Source organism: Bos taurus, chromosome 27, assembly GCF_002263795.3.
Source record: "Bos taurus isolate L1 Dominette 01449 registration number 42190680 breed Hereford chromosome 27, ARS-UCD2.0, whole genome shotgun sequence".
In the NCBI taxonomy this organism is placed as follows: domain Eukaryota; kingdom Metazoa; phylum Chordata; class Mammalia; order Artiodactyla; family Bovidae; genus Bos; species Bos taurus.
This window is the reverse complement of record NC_037354.1, coordinates 34,514,111-34,531,891: the sequence shown is the minus strand read 5'-3', so window position 1 is coordinate 34,531,891 and position 17,781 is coordinate 34,514,111. Positions and strand designations below refer to the sequence as shown.

Below are 17,781 nucleotides of genomic sequence, written 5' to 3'. Positions count from 1 at the left end.
AGCATCATTCCTTCCAATGAACACCCAGGACTGATCTCCTTTAGAATGGACTGGTTGGATCTCCTTGCAGTCCAAGGGACTCTTAAGAGTTCTCCAACATCACAGTTCAAAAGCATCAATTCTTCGGCACTCAGCTTTCTTCACAGTTCAACTCTCACATCCACACATGACGACTGGAAAAACCAGAGCCTTGACTAGACAGACCTTTGTTGGCAAAGTAATGTCTCTGCTTTTCAATATGCCATCTAGGTTGGTCATAACTTTCCTTCCAAGGAGTAAGCGTCTTTTAATTTCATGGCTGCAGTTACCATCAGCAGTGATTTTGGAACCCCCAAAAATAAAGTCTGACACTGTTTCCACTGTTTCCCCATCTATTTCCTAAGAAGTGATGGGACAGGATGCCATGATCTTAGTTATCTGAATGTTGAGCTTTAAGCCAACTTTTTCACTCTCCTCTTTCACCTTCACCAAGAGGCTCTTTAGTTCCTCTTCACTTTCTGCCATAAGGGTGGTGTATCTGCATATCTGAGGTTATTGATATTTCTCCCAACAATCTTGATTCCAGCTTGTGCTTCTTCCAGCCCAGCACTTCTCATGATGTACTCTGAATATAAGTTAAATAAGCAGGATGACAGTATGCAGCCTTGATGTACTCCTATTCCTATTTGGAACCAGTCTGTTGTTCCATGTCCAGTTCTAACTGTTGCTTCCTGACCTGCATACAGGTTTCTCTAGAAGCAGGTCAGGTGGTCTGGTATTTCCATCTCCTTCAGAATTTTCCACAGTTTATTGTGATCCACACAGTCAAAGGCTTTGGCATAGTCAATAAAGCAGAAATAAATGTTTTTCTGGAACTCTCTTGCTTTTTCGATGATCTAGCAGATGTTGGCAATTTTATCTCTGGTTCCTCTGCCTTGGACTCCCTTAGAAGAAATGGAGTAGCCATCATGGTCAACAAAAGAGTCCAAAATGCAGTACTTGGGTGCAATCTCTAAAACAACAGAATGATCTCTGTTCGTTTCCAAGGCAAACCATTCAATATCACAGTAATCCAAGTCTATGCCCCAACCAGTAACGCTGAAGAAGCTGAAGTTGAACAGTTCTATGAAGACCTACAAGACCTTTTACAGCTAACACCCAAAAAATATGTCCTTTTTATATTGGAATGCAAAAGTAGGAAGTCAAGAAACACCTGGGGTAACAGGCAAATTTGGCCTTGGAATACTGAATGAAGCAGACTAATAGAGTTTTGCCAAGAGAATGCACTGGTCATAGCAAACACCCTCTTCCTACAACACAAGAGAAGACTCTACACATGGACATCACCAGATGGTCAACACCAAAATCAGATTGATTATATTCTTTGCAGTCAAAGATGGAGAAGCTAGCTCTATACAATCAGCAAAAACAAGACCGGGAGCTGACTGTGGCTCAGATCATGAACTCCTTATTGTCGAATTCAGACTTAAATTGAAGAAAGTAGGGAAAACCACTAGACCATTCAGGCATGACCTAAATCAAATCCCTTATGATTATACAGTGGAAGTAGAAATAGATTTAAGGGACTATATCTGATAGAATGCCTGGTGAACTATGGACAGAGGTTTGTGACATTGTACAGGAGACAGGGATCAAGACCATCCCCATGGAAAAGAAATGCAAAAAAGCAAAATGGCTGTCTGGGGAGACCTTACAAATAGCTGTGAAAAGAAGAGAAGTGAAAAGCAAAGAAGAAAAGGAAAGATATAAGCATCTGAATACAGAGATCCAAAGAATAGCAAGGAGAGATAAGAAAGCCTTCCTTGGGGATCAATGCAAAGAAATAGAGGAAAACAACAGAATGGGAAAGACTAGAGATCTCTTCAAGAAAATCAGAGATACCAAGGGAACATTTCATGCAAAGATGGGCTCGATAAAGGACAGAAATGGTATGGACCTAACAGAAGCAGAAGATATTAAGAAGAGATGGCAAGAATACACAGAAGAACTGTACAAAAAAGATCTTCATGACCAAGATAATCACAATGGTATGTTCACTCACTTAGAGCCAGACATCCTGGAATGTGAAGTCCAGTGGGCCTTAGGAAGCATCACTACGAACAAAGCTAGTGGAGGTGATGGAATTCCAGTTGAGCTGTTTCAAATCCTGAAAGATGATGCTGTGAAAGTGCTGCACTCAATATGCCAGCAAATTTGGAAAACTCAGCAGTGGCCACAGGACTGGAAAAGGTCAGTTTTCATTCCAATCCCAAAGAAAGACAATGCCAATGAATGCTCGAACTACCGCACAGTTGCACTCATCTCACACACTAATTAAGTAATGCTCAAAATTCTCCAAGCCAGGCTTCAGCAATACATGAACAGTGAACTTCTAGATGTTCAAGCTAGTTTTAGAAAAGGCAGAGGAACCAGAGATCAAACAATCCATACGACAAAAATTTTGTTCAAATAATATGTTACTCGATCCAAACTAGTATTCACAAGAGATCTTCAAATGCTAGTTAAAAATTTACTCCCTACAGTGCATGCAAAAACACTTGATTATACATTGCACAACATAAAAAATGATCTGTATAAAATTTACTTAAAAGTAATGTTGCTGTTTAAAAGAGATATCAGTTCAGTTCAGTTCAGTTGCTCAGTCATGTCCAACTCTTTGCGACCCCATGAATCTCAGCACGCCAGGCCTCCCTGTCCATCACCAACTCCCGCAGTTCACTCAGACTCACGTCTATCGAGTCAGTGATGCCATCCAGCCATCTCATCCTCTGTCGTCCCCTTCTCCTCCTGCCCCCAATCCCTCCCAGCATCAGAGTCTTTTCCAATGAGTCAACTCTTTGCATGAGGTGGCCAAAGTACTGGAGTTTCAGCTTTAGCATCTTTCCTTCCAAAGAAATCCCAGGGCTGATCTCCTTCAGAATGGACTGGTTGGATCTCCTTGCAGTCCAAGGGACTCTCAAGAGTCTTCTCCAACACCAGATCATTAAAAACAAATATTGGTTCAATTTTGCTTAATAAACCTGTTAAAATTGTCCACAACTTGTAGAGACAATGGGAGAACTACACTCACCCCAAAGTCATTTTTGAACACTCATTAAAGGAAACACAAAGATTAATTATTTAAATGAATGCATTTTCCATAACTTGCTAGTGACTACTGATAAGAGCCTAGATTTTGGAAGTTACATGATAACACAGATTTTGTCTGGCAAATATATAAATGAGTTTTGTCTGACTGAAAAGATAATCCCCAAATTATGGTTTTACTGCTCTATAGCACATTAGCAGATTTTACTTTAAACCTAGCAGTTGTATTTCAACAGTCTTTTGCCCAATGGCTCTAAATATGTAGTCCTTCAAACACTCTTTGAACTTGTTCCTTCATTAGTGTGTTTGATAGGTGCTCAAATTTGTATTTGTATAAAAGCTATGTTTTTAATATTTCTGAAAGTCCTCAAGCCCCCAGTGAACTACCTAAGTAGTTTGCCATAGTCAAATTTCTTTGCCCAACAAAAGTTCCCTTTAAGCTATTTAAGTATGGACATGTATTTTCTTATATGCACATGCCTTGTAGGGTAATTTACAAGTGGCATCAAAGATTTACTTTGGCTCACTCTCCATTTCTCTTGAGTTTTGTTTTCCTTCTCAGTTTGGTTTTGAGTTGTTTTGATACCATTTCTGATTCTTAACCAGTCAGTAAGTCTGCCCATGATATATGCTGTGCTGTGCTTAGTTGCTCAGTCCTGTCTGACGCTTTGTGATCCCATGGACTGTAGCCCTCCAAGCTCCTCTGTCCATGGGGATTCTCCAGGCAAGAATACTGGAGTGCATTGCCATGCCCTCCTCCAGGGGATCTTCCCATCCCAGGGATCGAACCCAGGTCTCCTGCATTGCAGATGAATTCTTTACCAGCTGAGCTACCAAGGAAGCCCACCCATGATATATACATGTATATATATATATATTTGTGAATATATAAATACTTGAATATTTGTGAATATATAAATATATATGTGAATGTTTGCATATATGCATATGCATGTGTATACACATACAATTTTACTTATTTTACATATTACAGAATGGCTATACCTTTGGGTTATATAAATTGTTTATTTTTACCACTTTAAAAAGAAAATGAGTGTGACTTTAAGGAACCGTATAATGTGTGTATAAGTTTTTAGGCTGCTAACTAGCTTCTGTATGAGAGGTAGTAATTAATTATCTACCTCTCACTTCTTTCTGAAATATGCCTTAACTGGGTTAAAATTATAATTATACAGTTGGGACATATTAGTAGCAATAATGGCAGAAGACAACCATCTCAGGATAATGGGTTGTGTAATTGCTTTTCAAAAGACAAACTAGCTTTATCTTAATGTTATATCTGATTATTTCAGAATATAAAAGAAGATAGTCAAAGTCAAGATTTAAATGAATACAGAATATTATATTTTGTGCAAAGTAACCTTTATTTTGTTTATAATATGTGTAATCAAAAAAATAATGAGTCTGAAAAATTTTAGTAACAACTGTTCAGTTTTGGTGGGATCAATCATAAGATAATTTTAGAATGTGCCTGTGAATACTGTAGAGCCTGACAGAGGATGAGATGGTTGGATGGCATCACCAACTCAATGGACATGGGTTTGGGTAGACTCCAGCAGCTGGTGTCTACCAGGGAAGCCTGGCATGCTGCGGTTCATGGGGTCACAAAGAGTTGGACACGATTGAACGACTGAACTGAACTGAATACTGTATTGAAGTAAAATTAGAATTTGGATTTTTAAGAATTGTATACTTAGAAATTGGTTGTGAAGTATTTTATTTGCTCTTAATAGAGGTCGTCGTCGTCGTGAAGTCACTCAGTCATGTCCGACTCTTTGTGACCCTATGGAGTGTAGCCCACCAGGCTCCTCCATCCATGGAATTTTCTAGGAATAGAAGTAGTACAATTTTTCTTTATTTCTGTAATTCACCTAAATGGGAGAGATTCAGTAGTTCATCAAAATGATTTTCTGGCTTTGTATCATGTAAATGGTTATTTTTAAAACTTCCACATATTTTTAAAAGAGCTAAAGTTCTGTATAATTTTACTACATTCACCTATTGATATGGGAGCTCTTTCATTGTCACTTTGGTTAACAGGGAGCTAAGCAAATTTTGCTATATACCAAAAATCCTTTTTAATTAAGTGACCATACCACCTTGGGCAACTGTGGTGGTTTTTATCTTACCAGTTCTGAGTCTAAAGTCAAAAAAATTTGGGGGTAATTTTTTAATACCTAAAACTATTTTTGAAATTTCTGAGATTGCAAACAGAAAGTAACGGATTTGACCTCCTATCTCATAAATAGAAGAATGCTAGAAATACTTAAATTTGTTTGGTATTCTCCATTATTTATTTATTTTTGTAAGATACTAAATTTTTAATGCAAATGCATCACACTGTAAGGGCTTTTTACAAAATAACAGAAATTATTGTTCCTAACTGCAACTGAGAAGAATTTTATATCTTTATTTTTTAATTCATTTTAAAATTTAAGTATAGCTAATTTACAATGTTGTGTTAGCTTCAGGTGTACAACAAAGTAATTCAGATGTGTATATATATATTCTTTTTCCTCTGGTGTAGGAAATGGCAACCCACTTCAGTATTCTTGTCTGGAAAATCCCATGGACAGAGGAGCCTGGTGGGATGCAGTCCATGGGGACACAAAGAGTCGAACAAGATTGAGCACACATGCAATATGATTCTTTTACAGATTCTTTTCTATTATATGTTACTGCAACACACTGACTATAGACCCCCGTGGTATACAGTAGACTGTTGTTGTATACCTATTTTATACATAGTAATGTATATCTTAACTCCAAACTCCTAATTTATGATAGTCTCCATTACTTCTCAGTTAAATAGCAATGTAGGAGCTGCATAGGATGACAGTATGGAGATTCCTTAAAAAACTAGGAATAAAACCGCCATATGACCCAACAATCCCACTCCTAGGTATATACCCTGAGGAAACCAAAATTGAAAGAGACACATGTATACCATTGTTCATTGCAGCACTATTTACAACAGCCAGAATATGGAAGCAACCTAGATGTTCATCGACAGACGAATGGATAAAGAAGTTGTGGTACATATACACAATGGAATATTACGCAGCCATAAAAAGGAACACATTTGAGTCAGTTCTAATGAGGTGGATGAACCCAGAACCTATTATACAGAGTAAAGTGAGTCAGAAAGAGAAAAATAAATACCATATTCTAACACATATATATGGAATCTAGAAAAATGGTACTGAAGAATTTATTTACAGGGCAACAATGAAGAAACAGTCATAGAGAATAGACGTATGGACATGGGGAGAGGGAAGGAGAGGATGAGATGTATGGAAAGAGTAACATGGAAACTTACATTACCATATGTAAAACAGATAGCCAATGGGAATTTGCTGTATGGCTCATGAAACTCAAACAGGGGCTCTGTATCAACGTAGAGGGGTGGGATGGGGAGGGAGGTTCAAAAGGGAAGAGATATATATATACCTATGGCTGATTCATATTGAGGTTTGACAGAAAACAGCACAATTCTGTAAGCAATCATCCTTCAATAAAAAATAAATAAATTTTTTAAAAAGAGGTGCATAGGATGAACTGTCGAAGAAATTCAGCCAGCTTTCCCTAGGTTAATTTTAAATGTTATTAATATAAGCAAAACTATTGGTCTCAGCATATATTGTATATGTTACAAGAATGAATTGAAAGCTCATAGAAAATCAAGTTCATTTCTCTCCATAATATTCTCTTATCCTTAAGAGAAACTTTGATCAAACACTTAATCAACAGTTATCACACTCCTGTGCTCCAATAAGAGATTTTGTTTTTCTCCATTTTCATACTATTGGTGACTCTAATAAATTAACCATTCAAACTTCATAAGCTTTTGATCAACTGGTAGTTTGTGCTTTCAGATACAGGATAGAAACTAAGTCTTCACTGACATGTAGAAAGGATCCTATAAGGTATTCTAAACTATTTGAATTTAAGAATTAGACTCATAGGTACAGGATATGGAACTTAAGCTGACACTGATTAGACAATTTCACTATGGTGTGAATTAGATATATCATATGGCTGAATCAGAATTTACTGGAATCCTTTATATCCAAAAATAAAATGCCATACAAAAGCAAACTGCTAACTCAAGATCCAGGGAAGTAAAAATTAATTATTCAGGGATAAATTAAATAATGAGAAAAATTAATTGTGGTTATGCTTTTCTGATGATAAATGAGAAAGCTTTTCTTTATCCTTCAGTTCAGTTCAATTCAGTTCAGTCACTCAGTCGTGTCCAACTCTTTGCGACCCCATGAATTGCAGCACACCAGGGCTCCCTGTCCATCACCAACTCCTGGAGTTCACTCAAACTCACGTCCATTGAGTCAGTGATGCCACCCAACCATCTCATCCTCTGTCATCTCCTTCTCCTGCCCCCAATCCCTCCCAGCATCAGAGTCTTTTCTAATGAGTCAACTCTTTGCATGAGGTGGCCAAAGTACTGGAGTTTCAGCTTTAGCATCATTCCTTCCAAAGAACACCCAGGACTGATCTCCTTTAGGATGGACTGGTTGAATCTCCTTGCAGTCCAAGGGACTCTCAAGAATCTTCTCCAACACCACAGTTCAAAAGCATCAATTCTTAGGTGTTCAGCTTTCTTCACAGTCCAACTCTCACATCCACACATGACTAATGGAAAAACCACAGCCTTGATGCATTTCTAATCTTCACTTCATTAGCTATATGCTTTTATAAACTGAAATGAAACATTTTAAACTAGTAACTGGCTCCACATGTCTCTTCAAATTCAGAAACAAAACTTTTACTGTTTCTTCACTTTTAATGGCAATGTAATTATTTATACTCTTGATAATGGTCCACACTTATTGTCCTGCAAGCTTCCCAGGTGGCTCAATGGTTAAAAAAAAAAAAAAAAATCCACCTGCCAAGGCAGGAGACACAGGATACATAGATTCTATCCCTGAGTCCCTGAGTAGGGAAGCTCTCCTGGAGGAGGAAATGGAGACCCACTCCAGTATTCTTATCTGGAATACTAACCCATGGACAGAGGAGTCTGTGGGGTCACAGAAGTGTCTGATACAATTGACTGAGTACACACACAATAAGTAACTAGAAAACTAGACTTAAGTGTGCTACTGCAGAAGAGCAGAGAAGTACCTGCAGAAAGAATGAAGAGACTGGGCCAAAGTGGAAAGGATGCTCAGTTGTGAATGTGTCTGGTAGTGAAAGTAAACTCTGATGCTGTAAACAACAATATCACATGGGAACATGGAATATTAGGTCCATGAATCAAGATAAATTGGACATGGTAAGCAGGAAATGACAAGAGTACACATCAACACTTTAGAAATCAGTGAACTGAAACAGATGGGAAAGTGCAAATTTCATTGAGATGATCATTATATCTACTATTGTGGGCAAGAATCCCTTAGAAGAAATGGAGGAGCCCTCATAGTCAACAAAAGAATCTGAAATGCAGTACTTGAATGAAATCTCAAAAATGACAGAATGATCTGTTTGTTTCCAAGGAAAAACACTGAACTTCACAGTAATACAAGTCTATGTCCAGCTAATAATGCCGAAGGAAGTTGAACAGTTCTATGAAGATGTACAAGACGTCTACAACTAACATCAAAAAAAGATATCCTTTTCATTATAGCAGACTGGAATGCAAAAGGAGGAATCAAGAGATACCTTCAGTAACAGGCAAGTTTTGGCCTTGGAGTACAAAATGAAGCACAGAAAAGGCCAATACACTGGTCACAGCAAACATCCTCTTCCTACAAGAGACAAGTCTACACATGAACATCACTAAATGGTCGATACCAAAACCAGATTAATTATATTCTTTGCAGCCAAAGAAGTGAAGCTCTATACAATCAGGAAAAAACAAGACCTGGAGCTGATTGTGGCTTGGATCATGAGCTCCTTAGTGCAAAATTTAGGCTGAAATTGAAAAAGAAGGGAAAACCACTAGGCCACTCAGGCATGACCTAAATCAAATCCATTATGATTATACAGTGGAGGTGATAAAACAGATTCAAGGTATTAGGTCTGTTAGATAGAATGCCTGAAGAACTATGGATGGAGGTTCATAACACTGTACAGGAGGCAGTGACAAAAAACATCCCCAAGAGAAAGAAATGCAAGAAGTCAAATGGTGTCTGAGGAGGCCCTACAAATAGCTGAGAAAAGAAAAGAAGCAAAAGGCAAAGAAGAAAAGGAGAGATATACTCAACTGAATGCAGACTTCCCGAGAATAACAAGGAGAGAAAAGAAAGGCTTCTTAAGTGAACAATGCAAAGAAATAGAGGAAAACAGTAGAATGGGAAAGACTAAAGATCTCTTCAAGAACATTAAGAGATATGAAAGAAACATCTCATGTAAAGATGCACACAACAAAAGACAGAAACAGCAAGGAAGTAACAGAAGCAGAAGAAATTATGAAGAGGTAGCAAGAATACATAGAAGAACTATACAAAAAAGGTCATAGTAAACTGGACAACCATGATGGTGGGTTCACTCACCTAGAGCCAGACATCCAGAAGCGTGAAGTCAAGTAGGCATTAAGAAGCATTACTACAAACAAAGCTAGTGGAGGTGATGGAATTCCACCTGAGCTATTTCAAATCCTAAAAGATGATGCTTTTAAAGCGCTGCACTCAATATGCCAGCAAATGTGGACAACTCAGCAGTGGCCACAGGTTTGGAAAAGGTCAATTTTCATTCCAATCCCAAAGAACGGCAATACTAAAGAATGTTCAAACTACCGTACAATTCTTCTCATTTCACATGCTAGCAAGGTAATGCTCAAAATCTTTCAAGCTAGGCTTCAACAGTACGTGAATTGACAACTTCAAGATGTACAAGCTGAATTTAGGAAAGGCAGAGGAACCAGAGATCAAATTACTAACATCCACTGGATCATAGAAAAAGCAAGAGAGTTCCCGAAAAATATCTAGCTCTTCTTTAATGACTATGCCAAAACCTTTGACTTGTGGATCACAACAAACTGTGGAAAACTCTTAAAGAAATAGGAATAACAGACAACCTTACTTGTCTCCTGAGAAATCTGTATGCAGGTCAGGAAGCAACAGTTAGAACTGGACATGGAACAACAGACTGGTTCCAAATTGGGAAAGGAGTACATCAAGGCTGTATATTGTCACCCTGCTTATTTAACTTATATGCAGAGTACATCATGTGAAATGCCTGGCTGGATGAAGCAGAAGCTGGAACCAGGATTGCTGAGAGAAATATCATAAGCTCAGATATACAGATGACACCACCCTTATGGCAGAAAGTGAAGAAAAACTAAAGAGCCTCTTGATGAAAGTGAAAGAGGAGACGGAAAAAGTTGGCTTAAAACTCAACATTCAGCAAACTAAGATCATGTCATCTGGTCCGATCATTTCATGGCAAATAGATGGGGAAACAGTGAAAACAGTGACAGACTTTATTTTTGGCAGCTCCAAAATCACTGCAGATCATGACTGCAGCCATGAAATTAAAAGACTCTTGTTCCTTGTAAGAAAAGTTATGACCAACCTAGACAGCATATAAAAAAGCAGAGACATTACTTTGCTGACAAAGGTCCGTCTAGTCAAAGCTATGGTTTTTCCAGTAGTCATGTATGGATGTAGAGTTGGACTATAAAGAAAGCTGAGCACAAAAGAATTGACACTTTTGAACTGTGGTGTTGGAGGAGACTCTTGAGAGTCCCTTGTACTGTACGGAGACCCAACCAGTCCATCCTAAAGGAAATCAGTCATGAATACTCATTGGAAGGACTGATCCTGAAGCTGAAGCTACAGTCCTTTGGCCACCTGATGCGAAAAACTGACTCATTGGAAAAGACCCTGATGCTGAGGAAAATTGAAGGTGGGAGGAAAAGGGGATGACAGAGGATGAGATGGTTGAATAGCATCACTGACTCGATGGACATAAGTAAGCTCTGGGAGTTGGTGATTGACAGGGAAGCTTGGCATGCTGCAGTCTATAGGATCACCAAGAGTGGGACACGATTAAGTGACTGAACTGAATGAACTGTGCACTTACCATGAACGACTTTTATGATAAATGATACCTCTATAAGGCTATTTTAAAAAGCATTGGTTGGTATATTGTCAAAATCAGCATAAGTATAAAATATAATTGTTAAAACACTTAAAATTTTTACTTCTAATTACCATTTCAGGACCACATATAGTGCCATCTTCTACAAATGTTTCATCTCTGTCTTCAGGTTTTTGAACTGTGGTAAATGTGTCTCTAGGTAACTTCTCAGCATTCAGAAATGCTGATGCACATATTTCATCTTGTACATGCGTATAGATCACAGATAAATTTGGTTGTGATACTAAAGTTTTATATGGCCAGGCACAAACTAATTTTCCGCACAATGTGTGACTAAAAGCATAAAGAAGGAAAAAAAAAACTCTTATTATTTACAGAAATAAAGTAGATTGCTGATACAGCTAACTTTAAAAAGTATTTTGATAATTTAAATCCAAATTTCAAATGTTTTCTCTAAGTAAATTTTAGGAGCATATCAATTCATGTATGATGTGGCTCTTTGTGTTTTGTGAGGAAATGTAGCAAGGGAAAAATGAACTATTTTTGCAATCTGACAGCCCTGATCTGTTCTATATTAGCTTCTGAAATTTGAGCAAGTGATTACAGGTGTTCCATATTTTTCATTAGTAAAATGGGATAAATGATTCTAACTACAAACATTTGATATATATAAATATACATTTAAATACATAGTATAAATATAAGTATATATAAAGGACTTCACACAATGACTACCTCATCCCGTCAATAGACATGATTTTTATGATCACTGATATAACATTATAGCTGTTGGACACATGTTATCTGTAGGAAGTAGGTAGTATTGTTCAGCTCAGATCATAAAACAGAGAAAACCTGTTATAAAATGGCATCTTAGTTTGTACATGTATTCCAGAATCTTAGCAATATACAAGCTATATTCCAAACAAAATTATAATTTTCTAAATACATACCTAAACAAACAAAAACCCCTGCCACAGTTTCCATATCTATCTCCTCTTGCATTTATTTCATCAAAACAAGCAAATGGAGCACCTCTAGCCCCTAAAAGAAAAAAGAAATTGTACAGAAAAGGTTGACTGAATTATTATGACCCGAATAACCACGTTGGTATGATCACTCACTTAGAGCCAGATATCCTGTTGTGTGAATTCAAGTGGGCCTTAGGAAGCATTACCACAAACAAAGTTAATGGAGGTGATGGAATTCCAGCTGAACTATTTTAAATCCTAAAAAGATGATGCTGAGAAAGTGCTACATTCAATATGCCAGCAAATTTGGAAAACTCAGCAGTGGCCACAGGTCTGGAAAAGGTCAGTTTTCATTCCAATCCCAAAGAAAGGCAATGCCAAAGAATGCTCAAACTACCGCACAATTGTTCTCATTTCACACACTAGCAAGGTAATGCTCAAAATCCTTCAAACTAGGATTCAAAATCCTTCAAACTAGTATGTGAACCAAGAACTTTCAGATGTACAAGTTGAATTTAGAAAAGGCAGAGGAACCAGAGATCAAATTGCCAACATCCACTGTATCACAGAAAAAGCAAGAGAATTCCAGAAAAACATCTAGTTCTGCTTCATTGACTATGTTAAAGCCTTTCACTGTGTGGATCACAGCAAAATGCGGAAATTCTGAAAGAGGTGGGAATATCAGACCACCTTACCTGCCTCCTGCAAAACCTGTATACAGGTCAAGAAACAATAGTTAGAACTGGACACGGAACAACAGACTGGTTCCAAATTGGGAAAGGAGTACATCCAGGCTATATACTGTCACCCTGCTTATTTTAACTTATATGCAGAGTACATCATGCGAAATGCCAGACTGGATGAAGCAGAAGCTGGAATCAAGATTGAAGGGAGAAATATCAATAACCTCAGATATGCAGATGACACCACTCTAACAGCAGAAAGCAAATAAGAACTAAAGAGCCTCTTGATGAAGATGAAAGAGGACAGTGAAAAAGCTGGCTTAAAATTCAACATTCAAAAATCTAAGATTTTAGCATCCAGTCCCATCACTTCATGGTAAACAGATGGGGGAAAATTGGCAACAGTGCCAGACTTTATTTTCTTGGGCTCCAAAATCACTGCGGAGAGTGACTGAACTCATGAAATTAAAAGACAGTTGATCCTTGGAAGAAAAGCTATGACAACCCTACACAACATATTAAAAAAAAAAAATACAGAGACATCACGTTGCCAACAAAGGTCCATATGGCCAAAGCTATGGTTCTTCTAGTAGTCATGTGTGGATGTGAGAGCTGAACCATAAGAAGGTTGAGCGCTGAAGAACTGATGCTTTTGAACTATTGTGCTGGAGAAGAGTCTTGAGAGTCCCTTGGACAGCTAGGAGATCAAGCCAGTCAATCCTAAAGGAAATCAACCCTGAATATTCATTGGAAGGCCTGATGCTGAAGTTGAAGCTCCAATAGTTTGACCACCTGATGCGACGAGCCGACTCACTGGAAAAGACTCTGGTGCTGGGAAAGACTAAGGGCAAGAGGAGAAGGGGGCACAGAGGATGAAATGCATCCCTGACTCAATGTACATGAGTTTAAGCTAACTCAAAAATGAAGGACAGGGAAACCTGGCGTGCTGCAGTCCATGGGGTTGCAAAGTGTTGGACATGACTGAGCAACTGAAGAGCAACAACAACACATACAAGGCAAATCTGAAGCAATTTTCAAGGTAGACGATGGGTGCCCACGGGAGTTTTTAGCACAGTTTACACGCCAACCTGAAGAGGGTGAGCTAGGATGAAGAATACATTAAAGAGAGTTGTCATAGGACCATACTATGAATTATCCCATGTGAGGAAGCATTGCTAGCCTATTAGTTTCCTGGGGCTGCTGCAACAAAGCATCAAAAACTAGGTGGCATAAAATAACAGAAATTTGTTTTCTCACAGTTCTTGAGACTAAAGTTGGAAGCTAGGATGTGGGCAGGGCTGTCCTCTCTCTGAAGTCTCTAGAGGAGAACGTTCCTTGTCTTTTCTAGCTTCTGACGTTTACTGGCAATCCCTGGAATTCCTTGGCTTATTGATGTGTCATTCCAGTCACCTGGCCATCTTCTCACTTTGTTTATAGATTGCTTCCCCTCCGTGGAATGCCTAAATTTCCCCTTTTATAAGGGCGCCAGTCTAATGACCTCACTTTCACTGGATTGTCTCTGTACAGACTCCATTTACAAATAAACCCATATTTGAGCTACTGGGGATATTAGGACTTATTGAAATAAATTTCTAGGCCCAAGATGGAGCCATTCCTGGTGGGATGCCAGGTCAGCAAACCAAAACATAGATAACTTTCACGGCCCTATAAATACTCCCCTTGACCAGAAACACAGTATATCCAGCCAGCCAAACCCAACCGCCAAGAATCTGTAATGATTTATTTGTTCTAAATAAGGTCTGATATGCAATTCCAGTCAATTGGTGGAAGCTAAATACTTTTCCTTTATTCCCTGATTGCCTTCTTTTATGCAAGCTCACAGTCCTGTTTCCTTGTTTCATAGTTCTCTGGACTCCTGAGAGGGGAGATCGTCTGCTTCATGAAGCAAAAAAATAAAATTTGCTTCAGTTCAGTTCAGTCGCTCAGTCGTGTCCGACTCTTTGTGACCCCATGAATCGCAGCACGCCAGGCCTCCCTGTCCATCACCAACTCCCGGAGTTCACTCAGACTCATGTCCATCGAGTCAGTGATGCCATCCAGCCATCTCATCCTTTGTCGCCCCCTTCTCCTCCTGCCCCCAATCCCTCCAAGCATCAGAGTCTTTTCCAATGAGTCAACTCTTTGCATAAGGTGGCCAAAGTACTGGAGTTTCAGCTTTAGCATCATTCCTTCCAAAGAAACCCCAGGGCTGGTCTCCTTTAGAATGGACTGGTTGGATCTCCTTGCAGTCCAAGGGACTCTCAAGAGTCTTCTCCAACACCACAGTTCAAAAGCATCAATTCTTTGGCGCTCAGCCTTCTTCACAGTCCAACTGTCACATCCATACATGACCACAGGAAAAACCATAGCCTTGACTAGATGGACCTTAGTTGGCAAAGTAATGTCTCTGCTTTTGAATATGCTATCTAGGTTGGTCATAACTTTTCTTCCAAGGAGTAAGTAAAGTGTCTTTTAATTTCATGGCTACAATCACCATCTTCAGTGATTTTGGAGCCCAGAAAAATAAAGTCTGACACTGTTTCCACCGTTTCCCCATCTACTTGCCATGAAGTGATGGGACAAGATGCCATGATCTTCGTTTTCTGAATGTCGAGTTTTAAGACAACATTTTCACTCTCCTCTTTCACTTTCAACAAAAGGCTTTTTAGTTCCTCTTCACTTTCTTAGATCAGTTAAATTGTACTCTTTGAATATTTTAACAGACTTAACATATCATTTTGTTAATCTTCCATAACAGGAAGATTCTCATCAATCTTATTCCATGTACTTCAAGGTTTAATAGAGTTCATTCCGATATTGTCATCATTTTGTTTACCTCTTTTCATTTTTCATTTTATGCATTTTGTCTTTTACAGAATTTTCATGACTGTTTTAATGAAAGCTTGGAAGAGTCATCCTGCAGCTGGTGTCCAGAGATCATTTTGAACCATGTTGTTGCTCTGCTCTCTTGAATGTATTAATATAGTGCATGGTGATTTGGCAGTTTCTCTTCACATTTTTAGGAAAATATTTAGAGGAAAAATAAAAATCAGCTGAAGTAGAAGTCAAACAATGAACTGATGAGGTGGATCATAAGCTCAAACTTCTACATAAGTCCCACATTCCATGTATCTCCTAGGGGTTCTGCTTCTCTGATCAAACTGTGACTGATGCAGTTGACAGAGGAAACAGCAGTTCAAGCTCTGAAAATCAGCATGAATTTTTTGTTTTTAGAACCGACCCATCAAAAAACTGAACCATGTATGATTCTGAAGGATAATTTGATATATCACAGAAAATAGATAAAGCATCAGAAATGATACGATCCAAAGCTGTGTTTCAGCCAGCTTTTGCTAGGTAGCTGTTTCTCTTCTGTATCTGACCTAACAGTCGATGATCTGCTTCAACTGAACCATTTGTCATTGACTATAAACTTGTTCTGCTTTTGTTGCAGACACCACATAACAAAGTAATGATTAATAAATATTCAAGTGGACAGAAGTACTGAAGAGACATTTTCCCAAAAGGGAAATGTGAATGGCCATCAAGTGCATGAATAGATGTCAAAGAGAGAAATGCAAATAAAACAACAATATCACCTGGTCAGAATGGCTATCATCAAAAAGAACATGAATAACACATACTGGAGAGAATGTGAATAAAGGAATCCTCATACACTGTCGGCAGGAATGTAAATTGGCGGAGCCACTGTGGAAAACATTGTGAGTGTGTAAGTTGCTTCAGTTATATCCGACTCTGTGACCCCATGGACTGTAGCCCGCCAGGCTCCTCTGTCCATGGGATTCTCTGGCCAGAATACTGGAGTGGGTTGCCATTTCCTCCTGCTGAAGCTTTTTCTCAGAATCAAGAAAATTTTACTTCCTTTAACATTAATATACACTGGGCCTATACATAGCATGGGCTTCCCAGGTGGCGCTGGTGGTAGAGAACCTGCCTGCACAATGCATCTAGATCTAACAGACATGGGCTCGATCCCTGGGTTGGGAAGATCCCCTGGAAGAGGGCACGACAACCCACTGCAGTATTCTTGCCTGGAGAATCCCATGCAAAGAGGAGCCTGGTGGGTTATGGTCCATCAGTTCAGTTCAGTTCAGTCACTCAGTCGTGCCCGACTCTTTGCGACCCCATGAACCAGTGCGGCATGCCAGGCCTCCCTGTCCATCATCAACTCCCAGAGTTTACCCAAACTCATGTCCATTGAGTTGGTAATGCCATCTAACCATCTCATCCTCTGTCGTCCCCTTCTCCTCCTGCCTTCAATCCATATGGTCCACAGGGTCGCAAAAAGAGTCAGACTCAACCGAAGCAACTCAGCACATACATACATACTATACACTTATTTTAAAATTACACTTACATTTTTTATAGCATTAAATAACACCATTTGGGATAATCAGAATTTAGAAACTACAAGGAAAACTGTGGTCGTTACCTTCTCCAATTAATCTGCTACAGTGTTTGTTAGTAGACCTACACCGTCCGTCATAACAGAAGGCGTCACCCGACGCGCAAGGCTCTCCATTACGTGCGTAAGTGTCAGGCACACACATTGATTCATTCCCAGTACAAAATTCTACAAAGTCACATTCATCAGCTGCTTCTCTGCAAGGTGTATTAACTGGTTTTATCTGGAGAAAAAAAGAAACATAAGAAAAAAGCATACATCAATGATACCCAAGTAGTTTTCTTTCTCTTCAGGCTTGAAATTTCCACCCATTTTAACCCCAGTAGCTAAGAGCAATGAGCCAACCGTCTTCATGTTAACCGTGTAAGTGCTGCACAGACATTGAGGTGATTGAATTTACTATGCATAAAGGAGTGGGTGTTGATGGTGTGAGATATGAGAAACTGAACGGTAAGGAGACTACAATAATTATTAAAAAGTAAGAAAGTAGAGGTAAGGAACGATTATAAAAATTACTTTCAACTCACTAAGAATA

The 17,781-nt window shown here is 38.8% G+C and overlaps 1 protein-coding gene across 5 annotated transcripts in view; it reads right to left on the bottom strand.

The window, feature by feature from the left end:
• The window catches only part of LOC100847151 (disintegrin and metalloproteinase domain-containing protein 5-like), a 147,975-nt gene that overhangs the window by 41,910 nt on the left and 88,284 nt on the right, over positions 1–17,781 (bottom strand). For all 5 annotated transcript variants that reach the window (XM_059882369.1, XM_024986449.2, XM_059882366.1 and 2 more), the window contains 3 exons: positions 17,274–17,469; positions 12,120–12,210; positions 11,280–11,499 (listed from right to left, as the gene is read on the bottom strand). In XM_059882369.1, the coding sequence (XP_059738352.1) occupies positions 11,280–11,499; positions 12,120–12,210; positions 17,274–17,469 (507 nt within the window). The remainder of the gene's footprint in view (positions 1–11,279; positions 11,500–12,119; positions 12,211–17,273; positions 17,470–17,781) is intronic.